This window comes from Phycodurus eques, chromosome 8 (assembly GCF_024500275.1).
Source record: "Phycodurus eques isolate BA_2022a chromosome 8, UOR_Pequ_1.1, whole genome shotgun sequence".
In the NCBI taxonomy this organism is placed as follows: domain Eukaryota; kingdom Metazoa; phylum Chordata; class Actinopteri; order Syngnathiformes; family Syngnathidae; genus Phycodurus; species Phycodurus eques.
In genome coordinates, this window is record NC_084532.1 from 10,023,315 (window position 1) to 10,043,317 (window position 20,003).

At 41.0% G+C, this 20,003-nt stretch overlaps 2 protein-coding genes across 2 annotated transcripts in view; one reads left to right on the forward strand and one right to left on the reverse strand.

Moving 5' to 3' along the window:
• The window catches only part of fbn2b (fibrillin 2b), a 95,566-nt gene extending 81,067 nt beyond the window's left edge, over window positions 1-14,499 (forward strand). The window contains 18 exon segments of the mRNA XM_061684150.1: window positions 1,240-1,359; window positions 1,470-1,595; window positions 2,171-2,323; window positions 3,130-3,195; window positions 3,287-3,412; window positions 4,567-4,686; window positions 4,789-4,911; window positions 5,019-5,150; window positions 6,349-6,474; window positions 6,589-6,795; window positions 7,047-7,172; window positions 7,638-7,760; window positions 8,787-8,903; window positions 8,984-9,112; window positions 9,202-9,321; window positions 11,412-11,643; window positions 11,863-12,019; window positions 13,952-14,499. Of these exon segments, the coding sequence (XP_061540134.1) occupies window positions 1,240-1,359; window positions 1,470-1,595; window positions 2,171-2,323; window positions 3,130-3,195; window positions 3,287-3,412; window positions 4,567-4,686; window positions 4,789-4,911; window positions 5,019-5,150; window positions 6,349-6,474; window positions 6,589-6,795; window positions 7,047-7,172; window positions 7,638-7,760; window positions 8,787-8,903; window positions 8,984-9,112; window positions 9,202-9,321; window positions 11,412-11,643; window positions 11,863-12,019; window positions 13,952-14,326 (2,678 nt within the window). The 3' untranslated portion in view covers window positions 14,327-14,499.
• A 2,838-nt stretch (window positions 14,500-17,337) lies between these two features.
• On the reverse strand, window positions 17,338-19,646 carry LOC133406382 (cortexin-1-like). Its single transcript, XM_061683954.1, has one exon. The coding sequence runs from the start codon at window positions 19,446-19,448 to the stop codon at window positions 19,065-19,067; it is 384 nt and encodes a 127-aa protein (XP_061539938.1). The 5' UTR covers window positions 19,449-19,646; the 3' UTR covers window positions 17,338-19,064.
• Window positions 19,647-20,003: the final 357 nt, after the last annotated feature.

Genomic DNA, 20,003 nt, shown 5'->3' on the forward strand with positions numbered 1-20,003 from the left:
CTTAAGATATCGAATTTTTACAAAAATATAAAATATTAAGTACTAAATAGAAAGGGCCATGCACAAGACTATTTACAGTATATACGCCTTTCACTTGCACATCTCCAGAAATTAGAATACGGTAGCATAGTCCATTCATTTCAGTATGCATCTATTATGTAGATTCATTAAACAATTGGGAAAATACTTTCACATTTCTGCGTAATTTCTACATCAAAAATAATTTCCAATGTTTATTAATTGCTTTTTACGTAATACACTAATTTCTAGAGATGGTGAATTTAGGTTTTTATTTTTTTTTAAAATGAATTTAGGTTTTTTTTTTTTTTTTAATGAAATATTTCACTCTGAGTGTGTGTAGTGCATATTTATAATAACTTTCACTTTTTGAATTCAATCGGATTAAAACATATACTATTGCACAAGGTACAGGTCATGTGAATGAGTTATAGGACAGCAGACAGGACACTGCTCCAGTGCTCACCACCTCTACTTACTGTTCTTTGTGCAGTTTCAGATGTCGAACGAAGTTTGATGCTTTTGCCTCTCCATCCGTATTCATGACCCGCATGTTTTGCCACACTACACTTCTTTTTTTGTTTGCCACCTCGTAGCTTCTGTAGCCGAACAACACTATATTTGGTATCACGTTTTCACTTCTTCAACTAATTTTTCAAACTGGCGCATTCATTACCATTTCTTCTTCGTTGATTGCTGTATAATTTGATTGAATGCTATCCTATCAAAACTGTGATCTACAGTAATTATTAATGATTAGATGCAGTGCCCGCAACTCTCACACATACACACAACTGGGCAACAGAGAGCAAGCGAGAGAGAGAGAGAGAGAGAGAGAGAGCTAGCGAGAGATGCAGTGTTCATTTCTCTTTGTGTTTTGGTGAAAGTAGTCTTTTATAGTCAAAGGGATCAAGTCCCAATAAAGTCACGAGTCATTGCTCTTCAAGTCGAAGTCTTGTAACATTTTGTCTAAAGTAATCAAATTCATGAGTGGAGTTTGACTCGAGTCCAAGTCATGTGACTTGAGTCCACGCCTCTGTAAAATAGTCAATAAGTATACTGTAAAACCATAAATATTGGAAAATATAGAAAGATGTGTCAGAAGCTGATTGGCTTAATCTGCATTCTGTCGTCTTGTAGTGGCTTCGGTGAAAATTACTTTTTTTTATTAATAAGAAATAGTTGCGGATTATGGCTTTAATTCCATACTTTTTTCTCCAGATATCAACGAGTGCGTGAGTCTGCCTGGTACATGCTCCCCAGGAACTTGTCAGAATTTGGATGGATCTTTCAGATGTATTTGTCCTCCGGGCTATGAGGTGCAGAATGACCAGTGCATTGGTAAGACACGGACGGACATGAACACTTATAGTAGCAACTAGCACACACACAAAAAAATATTCTCTCCTTCACCACTTACACCATGGTCTTATGTCCTCATGCCTTACCAGATATTAATGAGTGTGAGGTGGAACCAAATCTTTGCCAGTTCGGTACATGTACCAACACCCCCGGCAGCTTCCAGTGCACCTGCCAACCGGGCTTCGTGCTCTCTGACAACAAGCGCCGTTGTTATGGTAAGACAAACTCTTAGTTGTCATCAGTGGGTGTAGCTCAGGAGTGGGCAAAACACACCGGATGACATTTGATCTTTAAAATGGACAGATGGGACAGGTCAGTCATAGATGAGGTTAAAAAAAAAAAAAAAAAAAAAAATGATGTGTAAGTAAAATATGTACAATTGTTTATTTTAATAATAAAATAACAATACATATTTATTATTATTATTATTTACAATCATATTCGAATGTTGTATTTATATTTAATTTAATTATTATGAAATATCCAATTCTTTAATAAAGTGTGAAATATAAAAATGTATTTTCAGAATGATTTTTATCTCATTATTTGCCATCATTTATTTAACCAATGACTTAATGAGATGAATAAACAAACAAAGAAACAAATAAATACATACATACATAAAGCCAATTTCAGCTACAAATAAAAAACCTTCTAATTGAATGCAATAAATGTTACAGGACTCTTGATGATGTGGCTCACCCTGGTGTAGATGAACATCTGTATCTGTTGTTTTTAACCATTAAATATTGCCACATGATCCCATTCATTCTCCTATCTTCTTCGACAGACACCCGAGAGAGTTTCTGTTTCACCAAATTCGAGATAGGAAAGTGTTCTGTCCCAAAAGCTTTCAACACCACCAAGGCCAAGTGCTGCTGCAGCAAGATGCCTGGGGAGGGCTGGGGGCTTCCTTGCGAGCTGTGCCCCCGAGAGACCGAAGGTGCGTAACACACATGCATATACATATTCACACAGTTGTAATGAAGCCATATGCTCTCATAAGACTACAGAAATGAAGCACCAAATTTTCATTTGACGAGGTTCTGGATGGCCTCCGCTTACACCAGACCAGTGTATTGTGAAGTAATGCTATTGATTCAGTGAAGCTACTTGAAGGCTGTTAGGCAGACATTAGTGAGGTGAACTAGTTTGAAGAGGCGCGTTTTAGTTTGAAAAACTGGAAAGACTTCCTTTTCAAGTGATATCCTCTTCCATACACTACTGAAATCACACATAGATGAGACAAACGCTCTCAACACACACAACCGGAATACTTTCACACATCATACTGAGATATATGCTCATATAAAATGCGAACATTTCAATATATTATGTAATGTATTAAATTCAATAGTGTTAAGTTTTGTATGAGAGTGTTTCAGTGGTCTGTGTGAAAGAAAGAAATTTCAGTCGTGCGTGTGAGTGTTAGTGGTCATGAGAGCATTTCAGTAATATGTTTGAGAGCCTTTCAGTAGGGTATGAGTGAAAAAAAATCAGTAGCGTGAGAGTGTTTCAGTCGCGTGTGAGCATATTACAATACTGAATATGAGTGAAAAATTCAGTAGTGTGTGTGAGAGTCATACTATTTACGGTACATAACATCCATACATTTGCATAACATTCATTAATAAATAATGTTTTTGTTTTTTTTATGTAACCTTAAGAAATATGTGAAGAGGCTTAAAAAGGTTATGCGCATGATGACATTTGTAAAATAATGAAACTGACCTTTTCCATGTTTTCCAGCTGCTTTTAACACTCTGTGTCCCTACGGCCACGGAGCACTGCCCGGACCTGGTGATGCTCGTGAGGGTGCGTGCTACATCAGAGAACTAGAATAAGCCAATCTGATGGAATATTGTAAAACATAGGTTTAAAACTGTTTTCCCCCCCCCCCCTGTAGATATGAACGAGTGTCTGGATAACCCGGGTATCTGCCAGAATGGTATTTGCATCAACACAGATGGTTCGTTCCGCTGTGAATGCCCCTTTGGATACAACCTGGACTACACTGGAGTTAATTGTGTCGGTGGGTTAGTTTGTATTTTGATTTGAGGAAAAAAAAAAAAAAAAAAAAAAAAACTTGGTTCTATTATTAACTTCCATTTAATGATACATTTCAGCAGAAATTTGTCACAATTAAGCAAAACAATTTCAATATATGCCCGATAACCCTTTTCTGTCCGGCTGCATTTTCAATAAACAACAGAATGATTAAAAAACTAAAGAAATAAGTAGAGGAACTATTTCAAACCCCCCCTGTTGCACAGAAAAACATGTTCCAGCACAAAAGGCATACAGATCCACCATTCTGCATGGGCATGCAGGTGAACAGGACAGGTTAAAAAAATATTTAAAAAAATAACAATTTCAATATATACCAAGGAACATTCATCCATCCATCCATTTTCTTAACAGCGGACTGCTGGAGCCCATCCCAGCTATGTTCGGGCAGGAGGCGGGGTTCACCCTGAACCGGTCGCCAGCCAATCGCAGGGCACATAGAAACAAACAACCATTCGCACTCACATTCACACCTACGGGCAATTTAGGGTCTTCAATCAACCTACCACACATGTTTTTGGGATGTGGGAGGAAACCGGAGTGCCCGGAGAAAACCCACGCAGGCACGGGGAGAACATGCAAATTCCTCACGCGCGGGGTCGGGATTTGAACCCTGGTCCCCAGAACTGTGAGGCAGATGTGCCAACCAGTCGTCCACCGTGCCGGCATACCAAGGAACATATTATTATTATTATTATTATTATTATTATTATTATTATTATTATTATTATTATTATTATTATTATTATTATTATTATTATTATTATTATTGTATTTATTTTCTACAAAATGCAACAATCTTCCAACGCTGAGTAATGATTGTGCTATTCTTTTTTTTTAACTGCTTGGTTTCTAAATTGTTGTTAAACACTGCATTTTGGCTGCAATGTTGTGTAATATTCATCATTACGGTACATCATTAGACTCATCATTAGATTAGCCAGTCATCAGAGACACTAGATGAATATACATTTTTACACATGGCTCGAGTGCCTCAAAGTAATAAGTATTGCGTCCCATTTGAACACCCACCTAAGTAACCGCCTATCCTTCCATGCCAAAAAAGGGCAACACGCAAATGTACAGATTTTGAATGATCTCCACTCTTGTCCTTTGCAGACACGGACGAGTGCTCCATTGGAAACCCGTGTGGAAATGGAACCTGCACCAATGTGGTGGGAGGCTTTGAATGTTCCTGCCAGGAGGGCTTTGAACCTGGACCCATGATGACATGTGAAGGTCAGCCATCCACATTATTATTATTATTATTATTACTATTATACAGTGTGTTCCGCCCGCTTTCCTTAATGTTAAATTACACCACTCGTTTCCTGTCTGCAGACATCAACGAGTGCTCAAAAAATCCTCTGCTGTGCGCCTTCCGCTGTGTGAACACTTTTGGCTCCTATGAGTGCATGTGCCCAGCTGGCTACGTGCTGCGAGACGACCAGCGCATGTGTAGAGGTGAGAAAAGATTGTAAAAATGTACTCATGTAAAGAACATTTTCCTGGCTGATGACCATGTACCTATTGGCCTTTTGCCAATGCCCCGCCCCCCCTTCCCCCATTAGACCAAGATGAGTGCTCCGAGGGTATGGATGACTGCGACTCCAAGGGTATGATGTGTAAGAACCTGATCGGGACCTTCATGTGCATTTGCCCACCTGGCATGCAGCGCCGCCCTGATGGAGAGGGATGCATGGGTGAGAAAATCTGTTTCTGTTTTCAAGAGATTTAACAAATGCGCTGTACGCCATGCGCACTGAGGTGCGTAGTAACATGAAACATTTACGAAAGTAATTTTTTTGATACATTTTACTTGTCAAAGTAGTTTTAATGCAACATACGTTTTACTTTTACTTGAGTATTTTTGTAAAGAAGTAATGGTACCTTTACTCCATTACATTGAGATGATTTCGGCTCGCTACTTTTACTTTTATTAATCTCTTATTGCCTGCACAATCCATATATTTTGGTTGTCATAGGCTCTGCCTTGTGCGCTGACACATGACTTTCACCAATCCAATGGAACTATTCGTGACGTGTGACTGCCTGGCTCCATTTGATTGGTCAAATGGAGCCAGGCAGTCACATGACCTCATACAAAGGGCTCTATTTTCAGGCACGGCACAGCCGGCGTAATTAACAAAAGGTGCTGTCGGAGCCGGTGAGCGTAAACACAGCTGACTTTATTCGCCATCATCCATCCATTTTCTGAGCCGCTTCTCCTCACAAGTGTCGCGGGAGTGCTGGAGCCTATCCCAGCTATCTTCGGGCAGGAGGCGGGGTACACCCTCAACTGGTTGCCAGCCAATCTCAGGGCACATACAAACAAACAACCGTCCGCACTCACATTCACACCTACGGAGTCTTCAATTAACCTAGCATGCATGTTTTTGGGATGTGGGAGGAAACCGAAGTACCCGGAGAAAACCCACACAGGCACGGGGAGAACATGCAAACTCCACACAGGCGGTGCCGGGGATTGAACCCCGGTCCTCAGAACTGTGAGGCAGACGCTCTAACCAGTCGTCCACCGTGCCCGCCACCATTCAAAGCGGCTAAATTCATTCATTCCCTTGAAGTGAGGCCGTGCGTGACGGCATTGTCACTTGGAAAAAGACAATTAAATACAGATTGAGCTGGTGATTATCGCAGGCACTTAAATATGTTCGCGGACCTCATGAATCCATCCCCATTCCCCCCCATAAACACACAGTGCATCCCCAAACCTGAGGACCCTTTTTAGTACCAATCTTAAATTTGGTAGCGTCTGCATTGAATTAAGCAGAAATTCAATTATAAAATGTGTGTGATGATTAAAAGTAGATGCTTTTGAGATGGACTGTATACCGTGCATGTATCTGGGTCATAGCTCTATGTCCTTCTGTGCACTTGCAGACTTGAATGAGTGCAGAGCCAAGCCTGGCATTTGTAAGAACGGACGCTGTATCAACACTGTGGGCAGCTACCGCTGCGAGTGCAATGATGGCTTTGAGCCCAGTTCCACTGCAACTGAGTGCATTGGTAAGACATTGATTACCTACTCTAAAACATTGTAAAGGAGAAGCCGTTGTAAGTAAATCGAGTTGAAAGCCACAAAAAGCATGAGTCATTCTTTTTTTCCCCACCCTCCTCCAGACAACCGTAAGGGATTCTGTTACATGGAGGTCCTGCAGACGATGTGTCAGCAGTCGTCCACCAACAGAAACAGCGTGACCAAGTCCGAGTGCTGCTGCAACACGGGTCGGGGCTGGGGCTCGCAGTGTGAGCTCTGCCCGCTGCCTGGCACCGTCCAGTACAAGAAGATGTGCCCTCTTGGGCCCGGCTACACCACAGATGCCAGGGGTGAGTAGCGGGTTTGTGCTGACTCCTATCTAACATGAGTTTGACTGTGATTGGTTAATTCCGAGCACAGCCACATCCCACTTATAAGCGGGTGTGCATACTCGTGCAACCACCTTAGTTCACTTTTACTTCCCTTCTCAAAAAGATGAAGAAAAAAAGAATTGAGTTTTACAGGTTATAACTCTCATTATTTGTGGAAAATGTTTAGAAATGTTTGACTTGGTCTCTTTTTCTTGCATCGTTCCATCCAGATATCAACGAGTGTCAGGTGTTGCCAGATCTGTGTAGCAACGGTCAGTGCATCAACACCATCGGATCCTTCCGCTGCCACTGTAACGTCGGATACAAGACCGACTTTACTGCTACCTCATGTGTCGGTAAGGCTTACCTCTATCTAGAACACAGGTGTCAAACTCAAGGCCTGGGGGCCCGCCACATCAATTGATGTGGCCCGCGAAAGCAAATCAACTTCACGTTCCTTGCTAATAATAATATTCCTTAATAAAATAATAATCAGCAATTGCAAATATTTTTGTTACCAACCCGCATTTCAAAATAAACTGAATTCCCAACTTTTTACTGGCTTCTGATTTCAAACATAGCTATTTATCGATTTTTTTGTGTGTGTGTATATGGAATAACATGAGGCAATTGTACATTTACTGTATGTGTTCGCAGTCATGACGCCCCTGCGCGGAAAGCCATAAGTACAATGTGGCCCGCAGCGAAAATTAGTTTGACACCCCTGATCTAGAATGTCATTTTCAAATTTTCAGCAAGGCTTTGGTTATGCTACAGCATCCCTGCTTTCTAGTCCTCATTTATATTTAATGCTGTTACAGACATGGATGAGTGCTCGCTGTCTCCCAAGCCCTGTAACTTCCTGTGTAAAAACACAGAGGGTAGCTACCTCTGCTCCTGTCCAAGAGGATACAGCCTGCAGCCTGATGGAAAGACCTGCAAAGGTACAAACAAAGATTCATAGCATGTCATTTGGTCTAACCTTTTCATTATCCCTACTCATCATTATCTCTTTTAATGTTGAGTAGGTATTCGTCTTAGAAAGATTGGGACAGAATCTACACCTTGATGACATTTAAATACATATATGTATATAAACAGAGAGGATTTAAAAATAATCAGAACTCTGGAATATTATTTGAACAAACTCATAATTGCGTAGAGAAAAAGTCCTGTTTTTCAAAGGAAAAAACGTCCTAATCCAACAAGAATAGTCATCATATTGTTTTTCTCTTAATGTTATAACTGTATTTTTGTAAAAAATAATATGCAAAAAAATGATGGCAAAAAATATTTTTTTTAAATGATATTACAACTCCTGCGATTGGCTGGCGATCAGTTCAGGGTGTACCCCGCCTCTTGCCCGAAGATAGCTGAGATTGGCTCCCTCCAGCACGCCCACGACCCTAGTGAGGATAAAGCGGTACAGAAAATGGATGGATGGATATTTAGACTTTAGAACTATAATATTCAGACCGTATTCTCATTGAAATAATGATTTTTTTTTTCCTAGTAATATTACAACTTTAGTCTTGTAACAGAATGATGCTATTCCCATTAAAAAGAGCAATATTCTTTAGTAATTTTACAACTCTAATCCCCTAAGAGTACATCTTTATTCTTTATTTGTTGTTTTACAAGCCATATTACAACTTTAGCACCATAATATTATGTGTGTATATTCATTTAACATTTTTGTTTTGTTCCCAGTAATAATACAACTTTCGTTCTGGAACAGTACACCGTTATTCAAATAAAAAGAGTTGCTTTTTATTGCTTGAGTCCTGTCAAATTAAGACTTTTTAAAATTCATATCAGGCCCAGTTTCAATGGAAAATTCCAGTAACACGTTCACTTGGAAGTGTTTCTTGTAGCTGTTCACTCACAAATGTTGCATGTGCACTCGCCGAAGGCTTGGCGGAGGGCTGGGCTCATTTCTTTTAATGCAGTGTTTCTTCTCTCATGCTAAGATCTGGACGAGTGTTCCACCAAGCAACACAACTGCCAGTTCCTTTGTGTCAACACCATTGGAGGCTTCACTTGCAAGTGTCCTCCCGGCTTCACTCAGCATCAAACGGCCTGCATTGGTATCTAGAAGATTACTGTAAATCCTTTTTGCACACATAAAGGAGAATGAAATAGTTACCAATCTATCCTGATTTTCCAGACAACAATGAGTGCATGGGTCAGAACAGTGTGTGCGGTTCTCAGGCTTCTTGTGTCAACACTCCTGGTAGCTTCAACTGTGAGTGCTCTAAAGGCTTCTCTTTGGACACCACGGGCCTGGAGTGTGAAGGTAAGTGACCCCTTAGTGAGGCGTCGGGCGGATGTGACCAGACCAGGATAACGTGATGTTTTGATGTCAAACGCTCTTACGTTTGTCAGATGTGGACGAGTGTAGCAGTAACCACCGCTGTCAACATGGCTGTCAGAACATGATGGGTGGTTTCCGTTGTGGCTGCCCTCAAGGCTACGTGCAGCACTACCAGTGGAACCAGTGTGTCGGTGAGCCCCACTGACGTCTCAATATTGTACATTTACCGGTAATGGTCAAAACACCTGCATGTCGCACTTGATCCAATACAAGTGCTGTATCTAGAATTCTGCCTAAACAAAATTAGTCATGCTCAGTTTGTTTTAGACTAATACATGTATGTATATTCATAGTTTGTATTATATATGTAATCATTTAATTTCATTTAATTAACTGCGACTGGTGAACTATACAGTAAATACATTGTCCAATGAATCACATGTAACACCAAATATTGTTTTGTTATTGTTTTTCGGTATAAATTCTGTTTAATTATCTTTAAATATATTAACCATTAATCATTTAATGAATCATTCAATTAAATGTATAAGGACTTTGTCACTTTGGTCTAGAAACACAGCGGTGCTGGAGTGTTTACATGGTCTTATGTTTTTAGAGATTATGTTTTTATATTTGGGTGGCATGGTGGAGGACTGGTTAGCACATCTGTCTCACAGTTCTGCGGACCCGGGGTTCAAACCCGGCATCGCTTGTGTGGAATTTGCATGTTCTACCTGTGCCTCCGTGGGTTTTTTCCCGTTTTCGCTGGGTACTCCGGTTTCCTCCCACATCCCAAAAACATGCATGGTAGGTTACTTGAAGGCTCTAAATTGGCGGCGGTGTGAATGTGACTGTGAATGATTGTTTGTCTATATGTGCCCTACAATTGGCTGACGACCAGTTTAGGGCGTGCCTAGAGTTAGCTGAGATAGGCGCCAGCACCCCCGCGACCCTAGTGAGGATAAGCGGTATGGCTCACAATTTCTATTTTTGTTTGAGTTTGAATCCATTGATTGTTGCTGCTGCTATTATGCATGAGAATTAAAAAAAAAAAACGTGAATGTAAAAATTTGAAAGATTATGCACTGTGCCTGACAGTGACAATCAAAAGTAGGTGCTTTTATGTTTTCAAAGTTTGTTTTACAGTACCGGTATATTCTTCTTTTTTTAGCTCTCATTAGGTTGTACGGGTGTACCTAATGAACTGGCCAGTGGATGTATACAGTACAGGCATAAAGAACTTCTGTCTGACACATTTTAGCTTCACTCTCTTTATATAGTTTTTAATACATCATCTTTTTAGAATAATGTACATACAAGTGGGTTTTTTAGATTTGCTTTTTAATCGCAGTACTACTAAAAGTAATACATTCAATAAAACAAGATTATCTTTTGGATGAGCCTAAACTTACTTCAATTAAACCAGAACAAAACTGAGATACTTTTTTTGGGCAGTAAAGAAAAATAGGATTGCTGTTAGTAAATACCTGGAGTCACTCTCTTCAAAAACCAAAGACCAAGTCTGAAACTTTGGTGTACTGATAGATTCTGACTTGACTTTCAGCAGTCATATCAAATCAATTGCCTCCAATAGCCTTCTACCATCTGAAGAACATATCCAGAGTGAAGGCTTGCATGTGCCAAGCAGACCAGACCTTTTATCTCAAGTAGACTTGACTATTGCAATGGTCTTCTGACTGAAATCCCCAAAAGAGCCTTAAACAGCTGCAGCTCCTGCAGAATGCTGCAGCTCGGGTTCAGAACATATTACTCCAATTCTAAAGTCTCTACACTGGCTCCCGGTCAGCTTTATAATAGATTTTAAAGTGATGCTCCTGGTATATAAATCACTGAATGGTTTAGGTCCTGAATGCATGAAAGAAATGCAAATGGAGTGTAAACCCTTTAATGCTCTTAGATCTACAGACTCGGGTCAAATAGTGGAGCACAGAGTCCAAAGAAAACATGGTGAAGCAGCATTTAGCTGTTATGCTGCACACAAATGGAATAAGTTGCCAACAGAAGTGACGTCAGCCCCAAGTGTGCTTTTTCATGCTTTTTAGAGCATTTCCACTTTCTTGCACTGTACACTGTTTTAATTGTATTTTTATTTTTCGCTTTCTTTTAAACGTTTATCAGCTGTTTCATTTTTAAAATGCTTTTAATCATGTAAAGCACATTGAGTTACCTTGTATATGAAATGTGCTATATATTCTAAATGAATTTGCTTTGTTTAGGTTGAATAATTACTTCCATTCATATTGTGTCCTTCTCTGTGCAGATGAGAACGAGTGCCAGGCAGGTTCAATGTGCGGCTCGGCTTCCTGCTACAACACGCTGGGCAGCTACAAGTGTGTGTGTCCCTCCGGCTTCGACTTCGAGGCGTCCGCTGGCGGCTGCCAGGATGTGAACGAGTGCTCCATGGGAGGCAACCCGTGTATGTATGGCTGCTCCAACACGGATGGAGGATACCTGTGCGGCTGTCCTGGAGGCTTCTACAGGGCCGGACAGGGGTGAGGCTCCGAGGGATACAGTGAACTTCTAATGTCCCATACAATCTGTTCCGCAATGACTTACAAATTGTTCTGTTCAAAACAGTAAGAAGTTAACCACTGTACTGGTTTCGATTTAATTTGACCACTAGATCACCGTACTGCTGATTATGAATACATATCAATGTTTCATTTGTATGATGTCATGTTTTTGATCGTGTTGACTTTGTCTCCGTGTAGTCATTGTATATCAGGCTCAGGCTTCCCAGGCCAATTAGGTGTAGAAGGCGAGGAGGACGACAGTCTGTCTCCTGAGGCCTGCTACGAGTGTAAGATCAATGGAGGAGGAAAGAACGGACGACACAAACGCAACGCAAATGAAAATGAGCTTGATCATGTAAGTCAGTTGTCTAGCAGGACTATTAATGTTTGTAAACAGTATGCGCCAGGATACTTCTGATTGGAAGAACGCAAGTTACTACCGCTGACTTGAACTGAAACGATGGCAACTTCTTGTGTTTGAGGTTACCCCACCAGAAATGTCCCAAAACCTTTAGATTTTTCAATTTCCTTATAATAAAAATCTAAAATAAACGGTAGAAGATAGCAAGATTCTAAAGGGACAGACTGGGAACCAAACCTCCACCTCCAACCTCCATCATCTCTAGGTTTAAAGTTGACGTGTGAAGTTTGAAGTGAGTTTGAGTGAATGCCTCCTGTAGCTATGTAGACTACAGCGCGCTATCCTTTTCACTGTTTAGTCTGTACCGTTAACGCGAACAACAGAAAAGTCAAGCTCAAGCGATCATAACCTCATTTGTCAGATAGCAGGGAAATAGACCATCTACCATTGCCTTACAGAGTTTTCTCAGTCAAACAGCATCAGTCACCAAAAGAATATTCAATTGCTAGGGTAGGCTCATTTAAAGTGCCACAAAACAAGCCAAAACATTTTATTGTAAATTCGACACACAACAGAAAAGACTAATATTAGCAAGGTGGAGAATTAATAAATGAGGAGCGATACACAGCACACGCTGGCACAGGCCGCAGAGTCATTGTGCACCTTTGCTTCCATTCAAAATCAGCGGACTGCTAATCGATGGAGGGACTTGTCACCCGAGACACGGCCCGAGGGGAAGGAAGTGGAGAGGGGGATTCTGTGGTGCAGGCGTTGTGAGTTGCGGCCTTTGGAGGCAACAGCCGGATGCACGCTATACTGGTAGAACTGGGTCCATTATGAATGAGGAAGTGGCCATTCGGTGGAATGGCCACTGCATAGAATAAGGGGTATTTATATATTGCAGGGGAACTCATACTGCCAAACCTCTCGACGTCACGAGGATAGTTTTTAGCCCCGCCTACAAAATCAGGAAAATTTAGAAGATGAAAAAGAGTTTTGAAACATATCTCAACAATTTAGTACTGTACTTTATTTTTCTCAGTCTTTGCACGTTTTTTAAGCCTTTCAAACATATTGAATTTATTTAGGAACAAAACAATAATTTACATTTTGGGCACTTTAAAAATAATTGTAGAACATATGCTAACCTTTACATCACATCTACCATGATTATTTATTTCTACAGTGCATCCTGAAATAATTAGCCACTCCCTGATTAGGATCATGTTAGAGGGCACTGCCCCACCCCCCCCACACCTACCCACCCCCCTCCCCTACCCCCACCACCAGTTACCTTGAATAAGACTAAAGAAAACTGAAATAATAACATAAAAATCTAATAAAAATATCTATTTTTAGATGAGCAAGATAAATATCATATAGTTCATGATGAGTAAAGTTGTTTCGTTCATCTGTGTTGTCTGTTTTGTGAGGTGTTGCATCGCTCAATCTTTACTTATGGACTCTTTTAAAAGCTGCGCAGTACATGCGCAGTATCTCCTCTCCGATACAAGCGATAGGGGCATGTTGGGGTGCCGTCCCCCTGCACCCAGACCAGCTGGATTTACGTAGCACCAGCCTTCTGCCATAGGGCTGATGTCACATCTGTCTGTCAGAAAACGTGGCTGACTGACATGATCAGATAAAGATTCAAAATGGAGGAGGGAAAATGAAATAATTCACTTAAGGCGAAACCTTTTGAGAGGAGGACGTGTCAGGGGAAGCTCGACATGAATGAGCGGCGACCTAATCAGCAGTCCGAAGACTTTTTTCAGTACCTGGTTTGGCAACAAGGGTAAGACGCTCCCTGCCCCCACGTGAGAACGCTCCACTATTTGCCTCTGCGACTTCCCTGTTGAAATGTAAATGATAGCATGATGATCAAGATGTCTAAGTTGATTCCCTTATCTTTCTGATCCCTGATAGGAGCCGGTGAGTCTGGCCAGTGTGGACACGCAAGCTTCCATCCCCATGAACATTACTCTGGCCTCGCTCCTCAACAAAGAACCTCTGCTGGAGCTGCTGCCTGCCCTGCAGCCGCTGGAGCACCACGTGCGCTACGTCATCACCCACGGCAACGCCGACGAACACTTCCGACTGCTGGAGCGCCGCGACGGAAAGAGCGTGCTGAGGCTGGGCAAGAGGCCGCCTCCCGCCGGATCCTACCGGCTCGACATCGCCAGCCTGCCTCTGTTCGGGCCCCGGAGACGAAACCAACTGGAGGAGCAGCACGACAAGGACTACCTGCAAGGGGAAATCGGGGACGCCCTGCGCATCAAGCTCCACATCCACCTGCACTGAGCGCGCTCACAAGCCCCGCCCCTGGACTGACCCCCTTTAAAGCCTGAACCTTTGAGTTTTAACCCGCCCTTGTATCCAGCAGAGGGTAACCAAGGGCTATGAAAGACTGAGTCAATCAGCCCAACTCTACCACCACTTTGTTACTGTTCATGTTATCATGTGTTCATGTTTTGTGTGATTTAGATTTTGTCTTTTTTTTTTTCTTTTTTTTTTTTTTTTTTTTACAATGATTATACTTGTGTCCATTATTCTTTTCCACAACAAGTACTCCTGTGGATCAGATCGCAGTGAAGTGCATAGCCCCCCGCACCCCACCCCCCTTACCCCCAAAATACAGGTGCATCTCAATAAACTGGAATATTGTGGAAAACTTAATTTATTTCAGACATTCAATTCAAAACCCCATGAAAACCCCAAATTCACTATCGGAATAAATTAGAACATCACATAAGAAACTATTAAAATTATTTTTTAATATAGAAAGTAGGTAAGAATTGACCTGAAAAATATTTTGCTATGTGTTTAAGAATCTATTTAATATATGACGTTAATCTTTTTAAAAATGATCCAACGAAATGGACTTCCTGACAATATTCTAATTTATTGAGGTGCACTTTTAAAAGACATAATGGCACACAAGTCCATGAAGCACTTTTCTAGGCAGGCAAGTCCAAAAGAAGGCACAACACGGGGGATTTTTGAGGGGAAAAAAAGTGCTGAGAGCTGCCATAATTGTCTTTCTGGATGCATTTGAAGTATAATCCAGTGATGTCTGACAAAGAATGAGGCATCTTCATGGCACCTCTCTGGGACATTCATTTCAAACATCACATCTCACGTCATCCTACTGTTTTTGTGTCACGTCATGGGGCTGTTTGTGTGAGAGGACTGCAACAGTGACACAACATTCCAGGTTGATCAGATGCGGAATAAGCGTTTGTGTTGTGTTGTGTTAGGTTACCTCAGTGCTTCTCACCCAGTGCGCTGCTGACATGCAAACCAAAGAGGGTGCTATCGTCATGAGCAGGGAATACTACAGTGAGCCGTTTTTACAAAGGCGCTAGATCAGGTTTACTTCTGTATTCATTCCTTTTAAGGTGCATTGATTCTTAACCTAAGAGGTCTCAACTGAAAGGAGGTAAAAGGTCACCTGACCAGAATTGTGATCTTAATGAGGGCCGACCATTGTTTACACCAGCTCACAAAACAGTACCAGTCTTGACAAGCTTTTAGTGACTACAGTATCAATGCATGCACACAGAAAAAAACAACATCTGTCAGGTCATACTCTTCGTTTCTCATATTTTTTTCTCTCAAAGAGGAAAAAAAAGGTGCTATACAAAATCCCGTCTGCTGTACAAAGAACACAGTCTTGAACCTGGATTGCAAAAGTGACGTTTGTTATTAATTTTGTGCCAGGCTTGATTATTGTTGTGTTTGTTTGTACTTTGTGTTGTCTCAGTGCTGGGGGAAAAAAAAAAAAAAAAAAAAAAAAAAAAAAAAACATGATCAATCATGCTTCTCGAAATTGTATATTTTTAAGTGAAAATTTTTTTTTCAATTTCAAGACAGCCAAAACAAATGGCAAACAGTAGATTGAAGGCCTTTTTCTGCTATTAACTGTTGTTCTCATAGGGAGTATCCTAAATTTAAAATGATCAACTCTGATGTCAGCATAAGGGGAATTTACACTGTCTATACAATGCTATAAGCGTCAATGCAAACTTGACCACCTCCAGCTTGGCTCATAATGGTGCTAAAAGGTAATTCTTGTTTTGAGCATTCAAGGTTTCCGCACTGGGCCAACAGCCTAGGCCATGTTTATCACACATAACCATTTTGTTTATTTCTAACCTGGAAATCTTGGAACACTTTGTATCTTGAAAGTGTCCTTGTGTCTCTTACTCACCGTTTTTTTATTTGTTTGTTTTTTGACATTTCAGTGCCAAACTTGAATAGTGCCATCAGCATCATCACCCACTTGCACTGAACTATGATGTGCTTTATTAGCCAGAAACAAACAACTTGGCTTTGAAGTTTCAGTCCTTTTAAAAGAGAATGCTAAAGTGACAATCATCCCGTACACAGCACATTGCTTAGTTGAAAATCAATAAATCATTGTTTTTAATATACTGATGCTCATTTATGTGCAAAGACAAAAACCAAAGACAATGTGTCATTGGCAGTTGGTAAGATCTGAATGATTCACGTTATCTTGTAAACCTTTGTCCAGTGACTATTTGCAATAAAGTATTGTGGGTTACATTTTTAAGTGTTGTTTCCTGGCTATGTCTTCCGTAATGTTGAAAAATAGTTCCTATGCAGTTAAAAACAAGTTGTTTTTGTAACAGAAAATGTAATTGAAGCAGTACGGTGGACTAACGGTTAGCATGTTAGCCGTTCTGAGGTTTGACTCACCAGCTCGAGCCTTCCACATTCCAAAAACATGAATGTTAGGTTAATTGTATACCGTAGGTGTGAAAGTAAATGTTCATGTTTGTTTGTCTATATGTACTGGGTGTACCCAGCTCTCCCTTAAAGTCAGCTGGGATATAGAAAATGGATGGATGGATAAAGGTGAAGAGCTGTCAACCAGGTCAGCTTTACGTTCATACATGTCTTAAATGTACATATACTTCGGGTTGCCACTGGGACAAAATGAACAACACACAACTGAAGAGGACATTTTTGTAATTTTTATTTTTGACCAATCGTACCCAGAGTATCAAAACCAAAGAACACACGTCTTAGAAGATGTTATTACAAAACAGAAAGAAACAGAGAAGCAATCAGCTTTGCCTCCCTCAAAGACATGGCTGAGTCACTACTTTCAAAATATACAGTGCACTTTTACATAATCAGGAAGGACGGGGAGATTGCAAAAAGGAGACTCCAAAACTTGAGTCAAGATTAGAAAAATAAAGCAATGTTTTAGTTAAAGATTGCTTTTGCTTTATCACCACACTTGGCTGGCAAATGAAAAAAAAAAACATAACACAAACGGTGCGTGCAAGTAAGAGGTTATATATTTATATTTATATTGAATCAATATGGCTTATCAAGGTATAGACACAAACACACAACACTGATAAGAATTGAAGGAGAAATGAACGACCTGTGGCCTTAAAAGCACGACGTTGCAGTGCTATTCAAGGGTCAACGTCTATCAACACAATTTGCACCCAGAAAAAAATGTTAGCATGTGATATCCTTGATGAGCCCATAACTAATGAATGCTTTGTAACAGCTTTGATGAATTAAAGGGCCCTCTGCTAAAGTGTAAACTCGCCATTTTTGCCTGTGTTAGCGGCATGATCTGATGTTAGCTGTCCAAATGTAAACCTTAAATCAGCAGCTCGAGAGAGGGACAAAAATACAAAATAATTATATATATATATATATATATATATATATATATATATATATAGCGGCACTTGTGCCTCACAGTTCTGAGGACCCGGGTTCAAATCGCCTGTGTGGAGACCATAGGTATATATATATATATATATATATATATATATATATATATATATTCAGTGAGCATCAAGATTAATATTATATTATTGTGTGTCTTCTTTTCGTTTGGCTTTTTCACCTTAAGTGACGCCACCACAGAACGAGTGCTGGCAAAGAGGAAAAGGAAATGGAACTAACGTCTGCTGGCTCAGTACATGATCAATGCAATTAGTTAAATATAAATATATATTAAGTATACAAGTTATTTTACCAACCTAAAAGAAACGTAGCAAAAAGCAGTTTTACTTATTTTTTTTTTGTTTTACAGCTATTAAGTTCTCTTAATATTGATTGAAACCCACTGTAATCGGCCCACTGATTAATCGGGCCGATTTTAACAGACCATCGATAAAATCGTCATTGGTCAATGTGTAACCGATGTATGTGACCTTTTTGCCACCTCGCTGTGCTCCTGTGTGTCTGTGCTCCACTCTGCTCGAGCGCCTGGCCCCGCCCCCTCACACACAAACCAGCAAAGTGCAGCAAATGTTTCACGTCCGTGCACATTCACTGGGCTGTTTTTTACTCCATTGTACGCTGTGACTTTGTAAAACAATGCAACAAGACTTAAGTGCCCCTTGACAGTAACATCCTTAATTCACTTTACATTATCTACTTTGATTTTTTTTTTTTTTTTTTTAAATTGGAACTCGGAAATTGGAAGTCAGTCAGCATCATGGAACAGAATGTGTTCAACTTTGGAGGTTCCACTGTATTTTCAGAACCCACTGTGTTACAGGATATTCAAAAATGATCTGACTTGACATTTCACCAGAATTTTGCAATGCATTTTTATGTTTTGAAAGGAAATGATTTAACTGTTGTTACATTTAGCCGTTTCATATTCTCACTGTCCCACACTTGAAAACTTTGTGTGAAGATAATGAAAATTCATTGATATATTTGTATTTTGCTCATGTGATGCTGTGCTGTGTGCTGTCAAGCTCGTACAAGAGGTCAGATTAAGGCAGCTGTGCAGCTTCGTCATTTTGGCTTTTTGTGGTCCTGCTGGTCTGCATGAGTGCAGTCATGTTATGCCTCATATTTACACTAACACGCATCATCCAAAACCAGGCTTTGACATGAACATTTACACACACACACACAAAAAAAAAAACTCCTTGAGTGTGTTCACAATATGATTCATTGTCCACATTTAGATTTCAATTCAAAGCTGTGACAGATGGTATCCATGTGCAACGTTACCCTTCTTGAGCCCCTCCTACACCAACGCGTAATCAAATTGACCCCTTTCCAGCCCCTCCTTGTGGTCAGTCCAGGATGATGCAGGCATGCGACTGTAGGGGTCCAGCAGGATCCTGAAGCACCTGACGAGCAGGAAGACCAGAAAGAGCATGAGCAGGCCCACGAAGGCCAAAGCGGTGCGCTGCTCAGCGTCCACCCCGACCAAGGCCAGTGGGGGGCCGCTGCTGCTGCCGCCGCCAGCGCCGCCGGGGAGGGAAGAGCCGGCCGGGGACAGCAGCAACTCGTAGTCGAGCGTGGGCCCATCGCTCATCCTCCACGGGGCCCGGAAGCACGGTTTGCACACCGACTGGATGGTTGGTGTATTGGTGGGTGGTGAGGAGAAGGAAGGGAAGGTGTTCATGAGCAACTGATTGTGGTGTTTTGTAAATCTCTTTTGGAGTTTAAACCAAAGATTGCGTATTAAGTTGGGCTATTTTACGGGCAGTGTGTTTATTTTGTTAAATGTAGGTCAGTTCAAGTGACAACTGTCTTCCTAATCTGATGTGACAACGTGCCGCACCCTTTTATATTAATAAGGACTGCTTAGGAGGGAAATTGCAAAGCTGTCTGCACTGAACCCTCCCCCCACCCCCCACCCCCCACGCCCCCCCTCAGGCGATCATATTTTTAGGGCAATAATCAGAGAAGACAGGAAGTCACGGGAAGGCAAGGTCAATGTTCTGAGAACTGATACGGCGCTGATTAAGAAAGCAGTTGGGTAGAGCAATGTATGGATGTCCGGTCACCAATACTGATAAGGTTTTCCTACTGTCTTGTTCAGTGGATGATCAATGCACAAATAGTTAACAGCAAGGCCCAACCAAATGCAAAAGTCCTCCCACTGCCTACCAAAATAAAGAGTGACAAGTGGGTCAGAGAAGTCAAGTGTCCAGAGAAGTTCTTCTCACCATTTCCC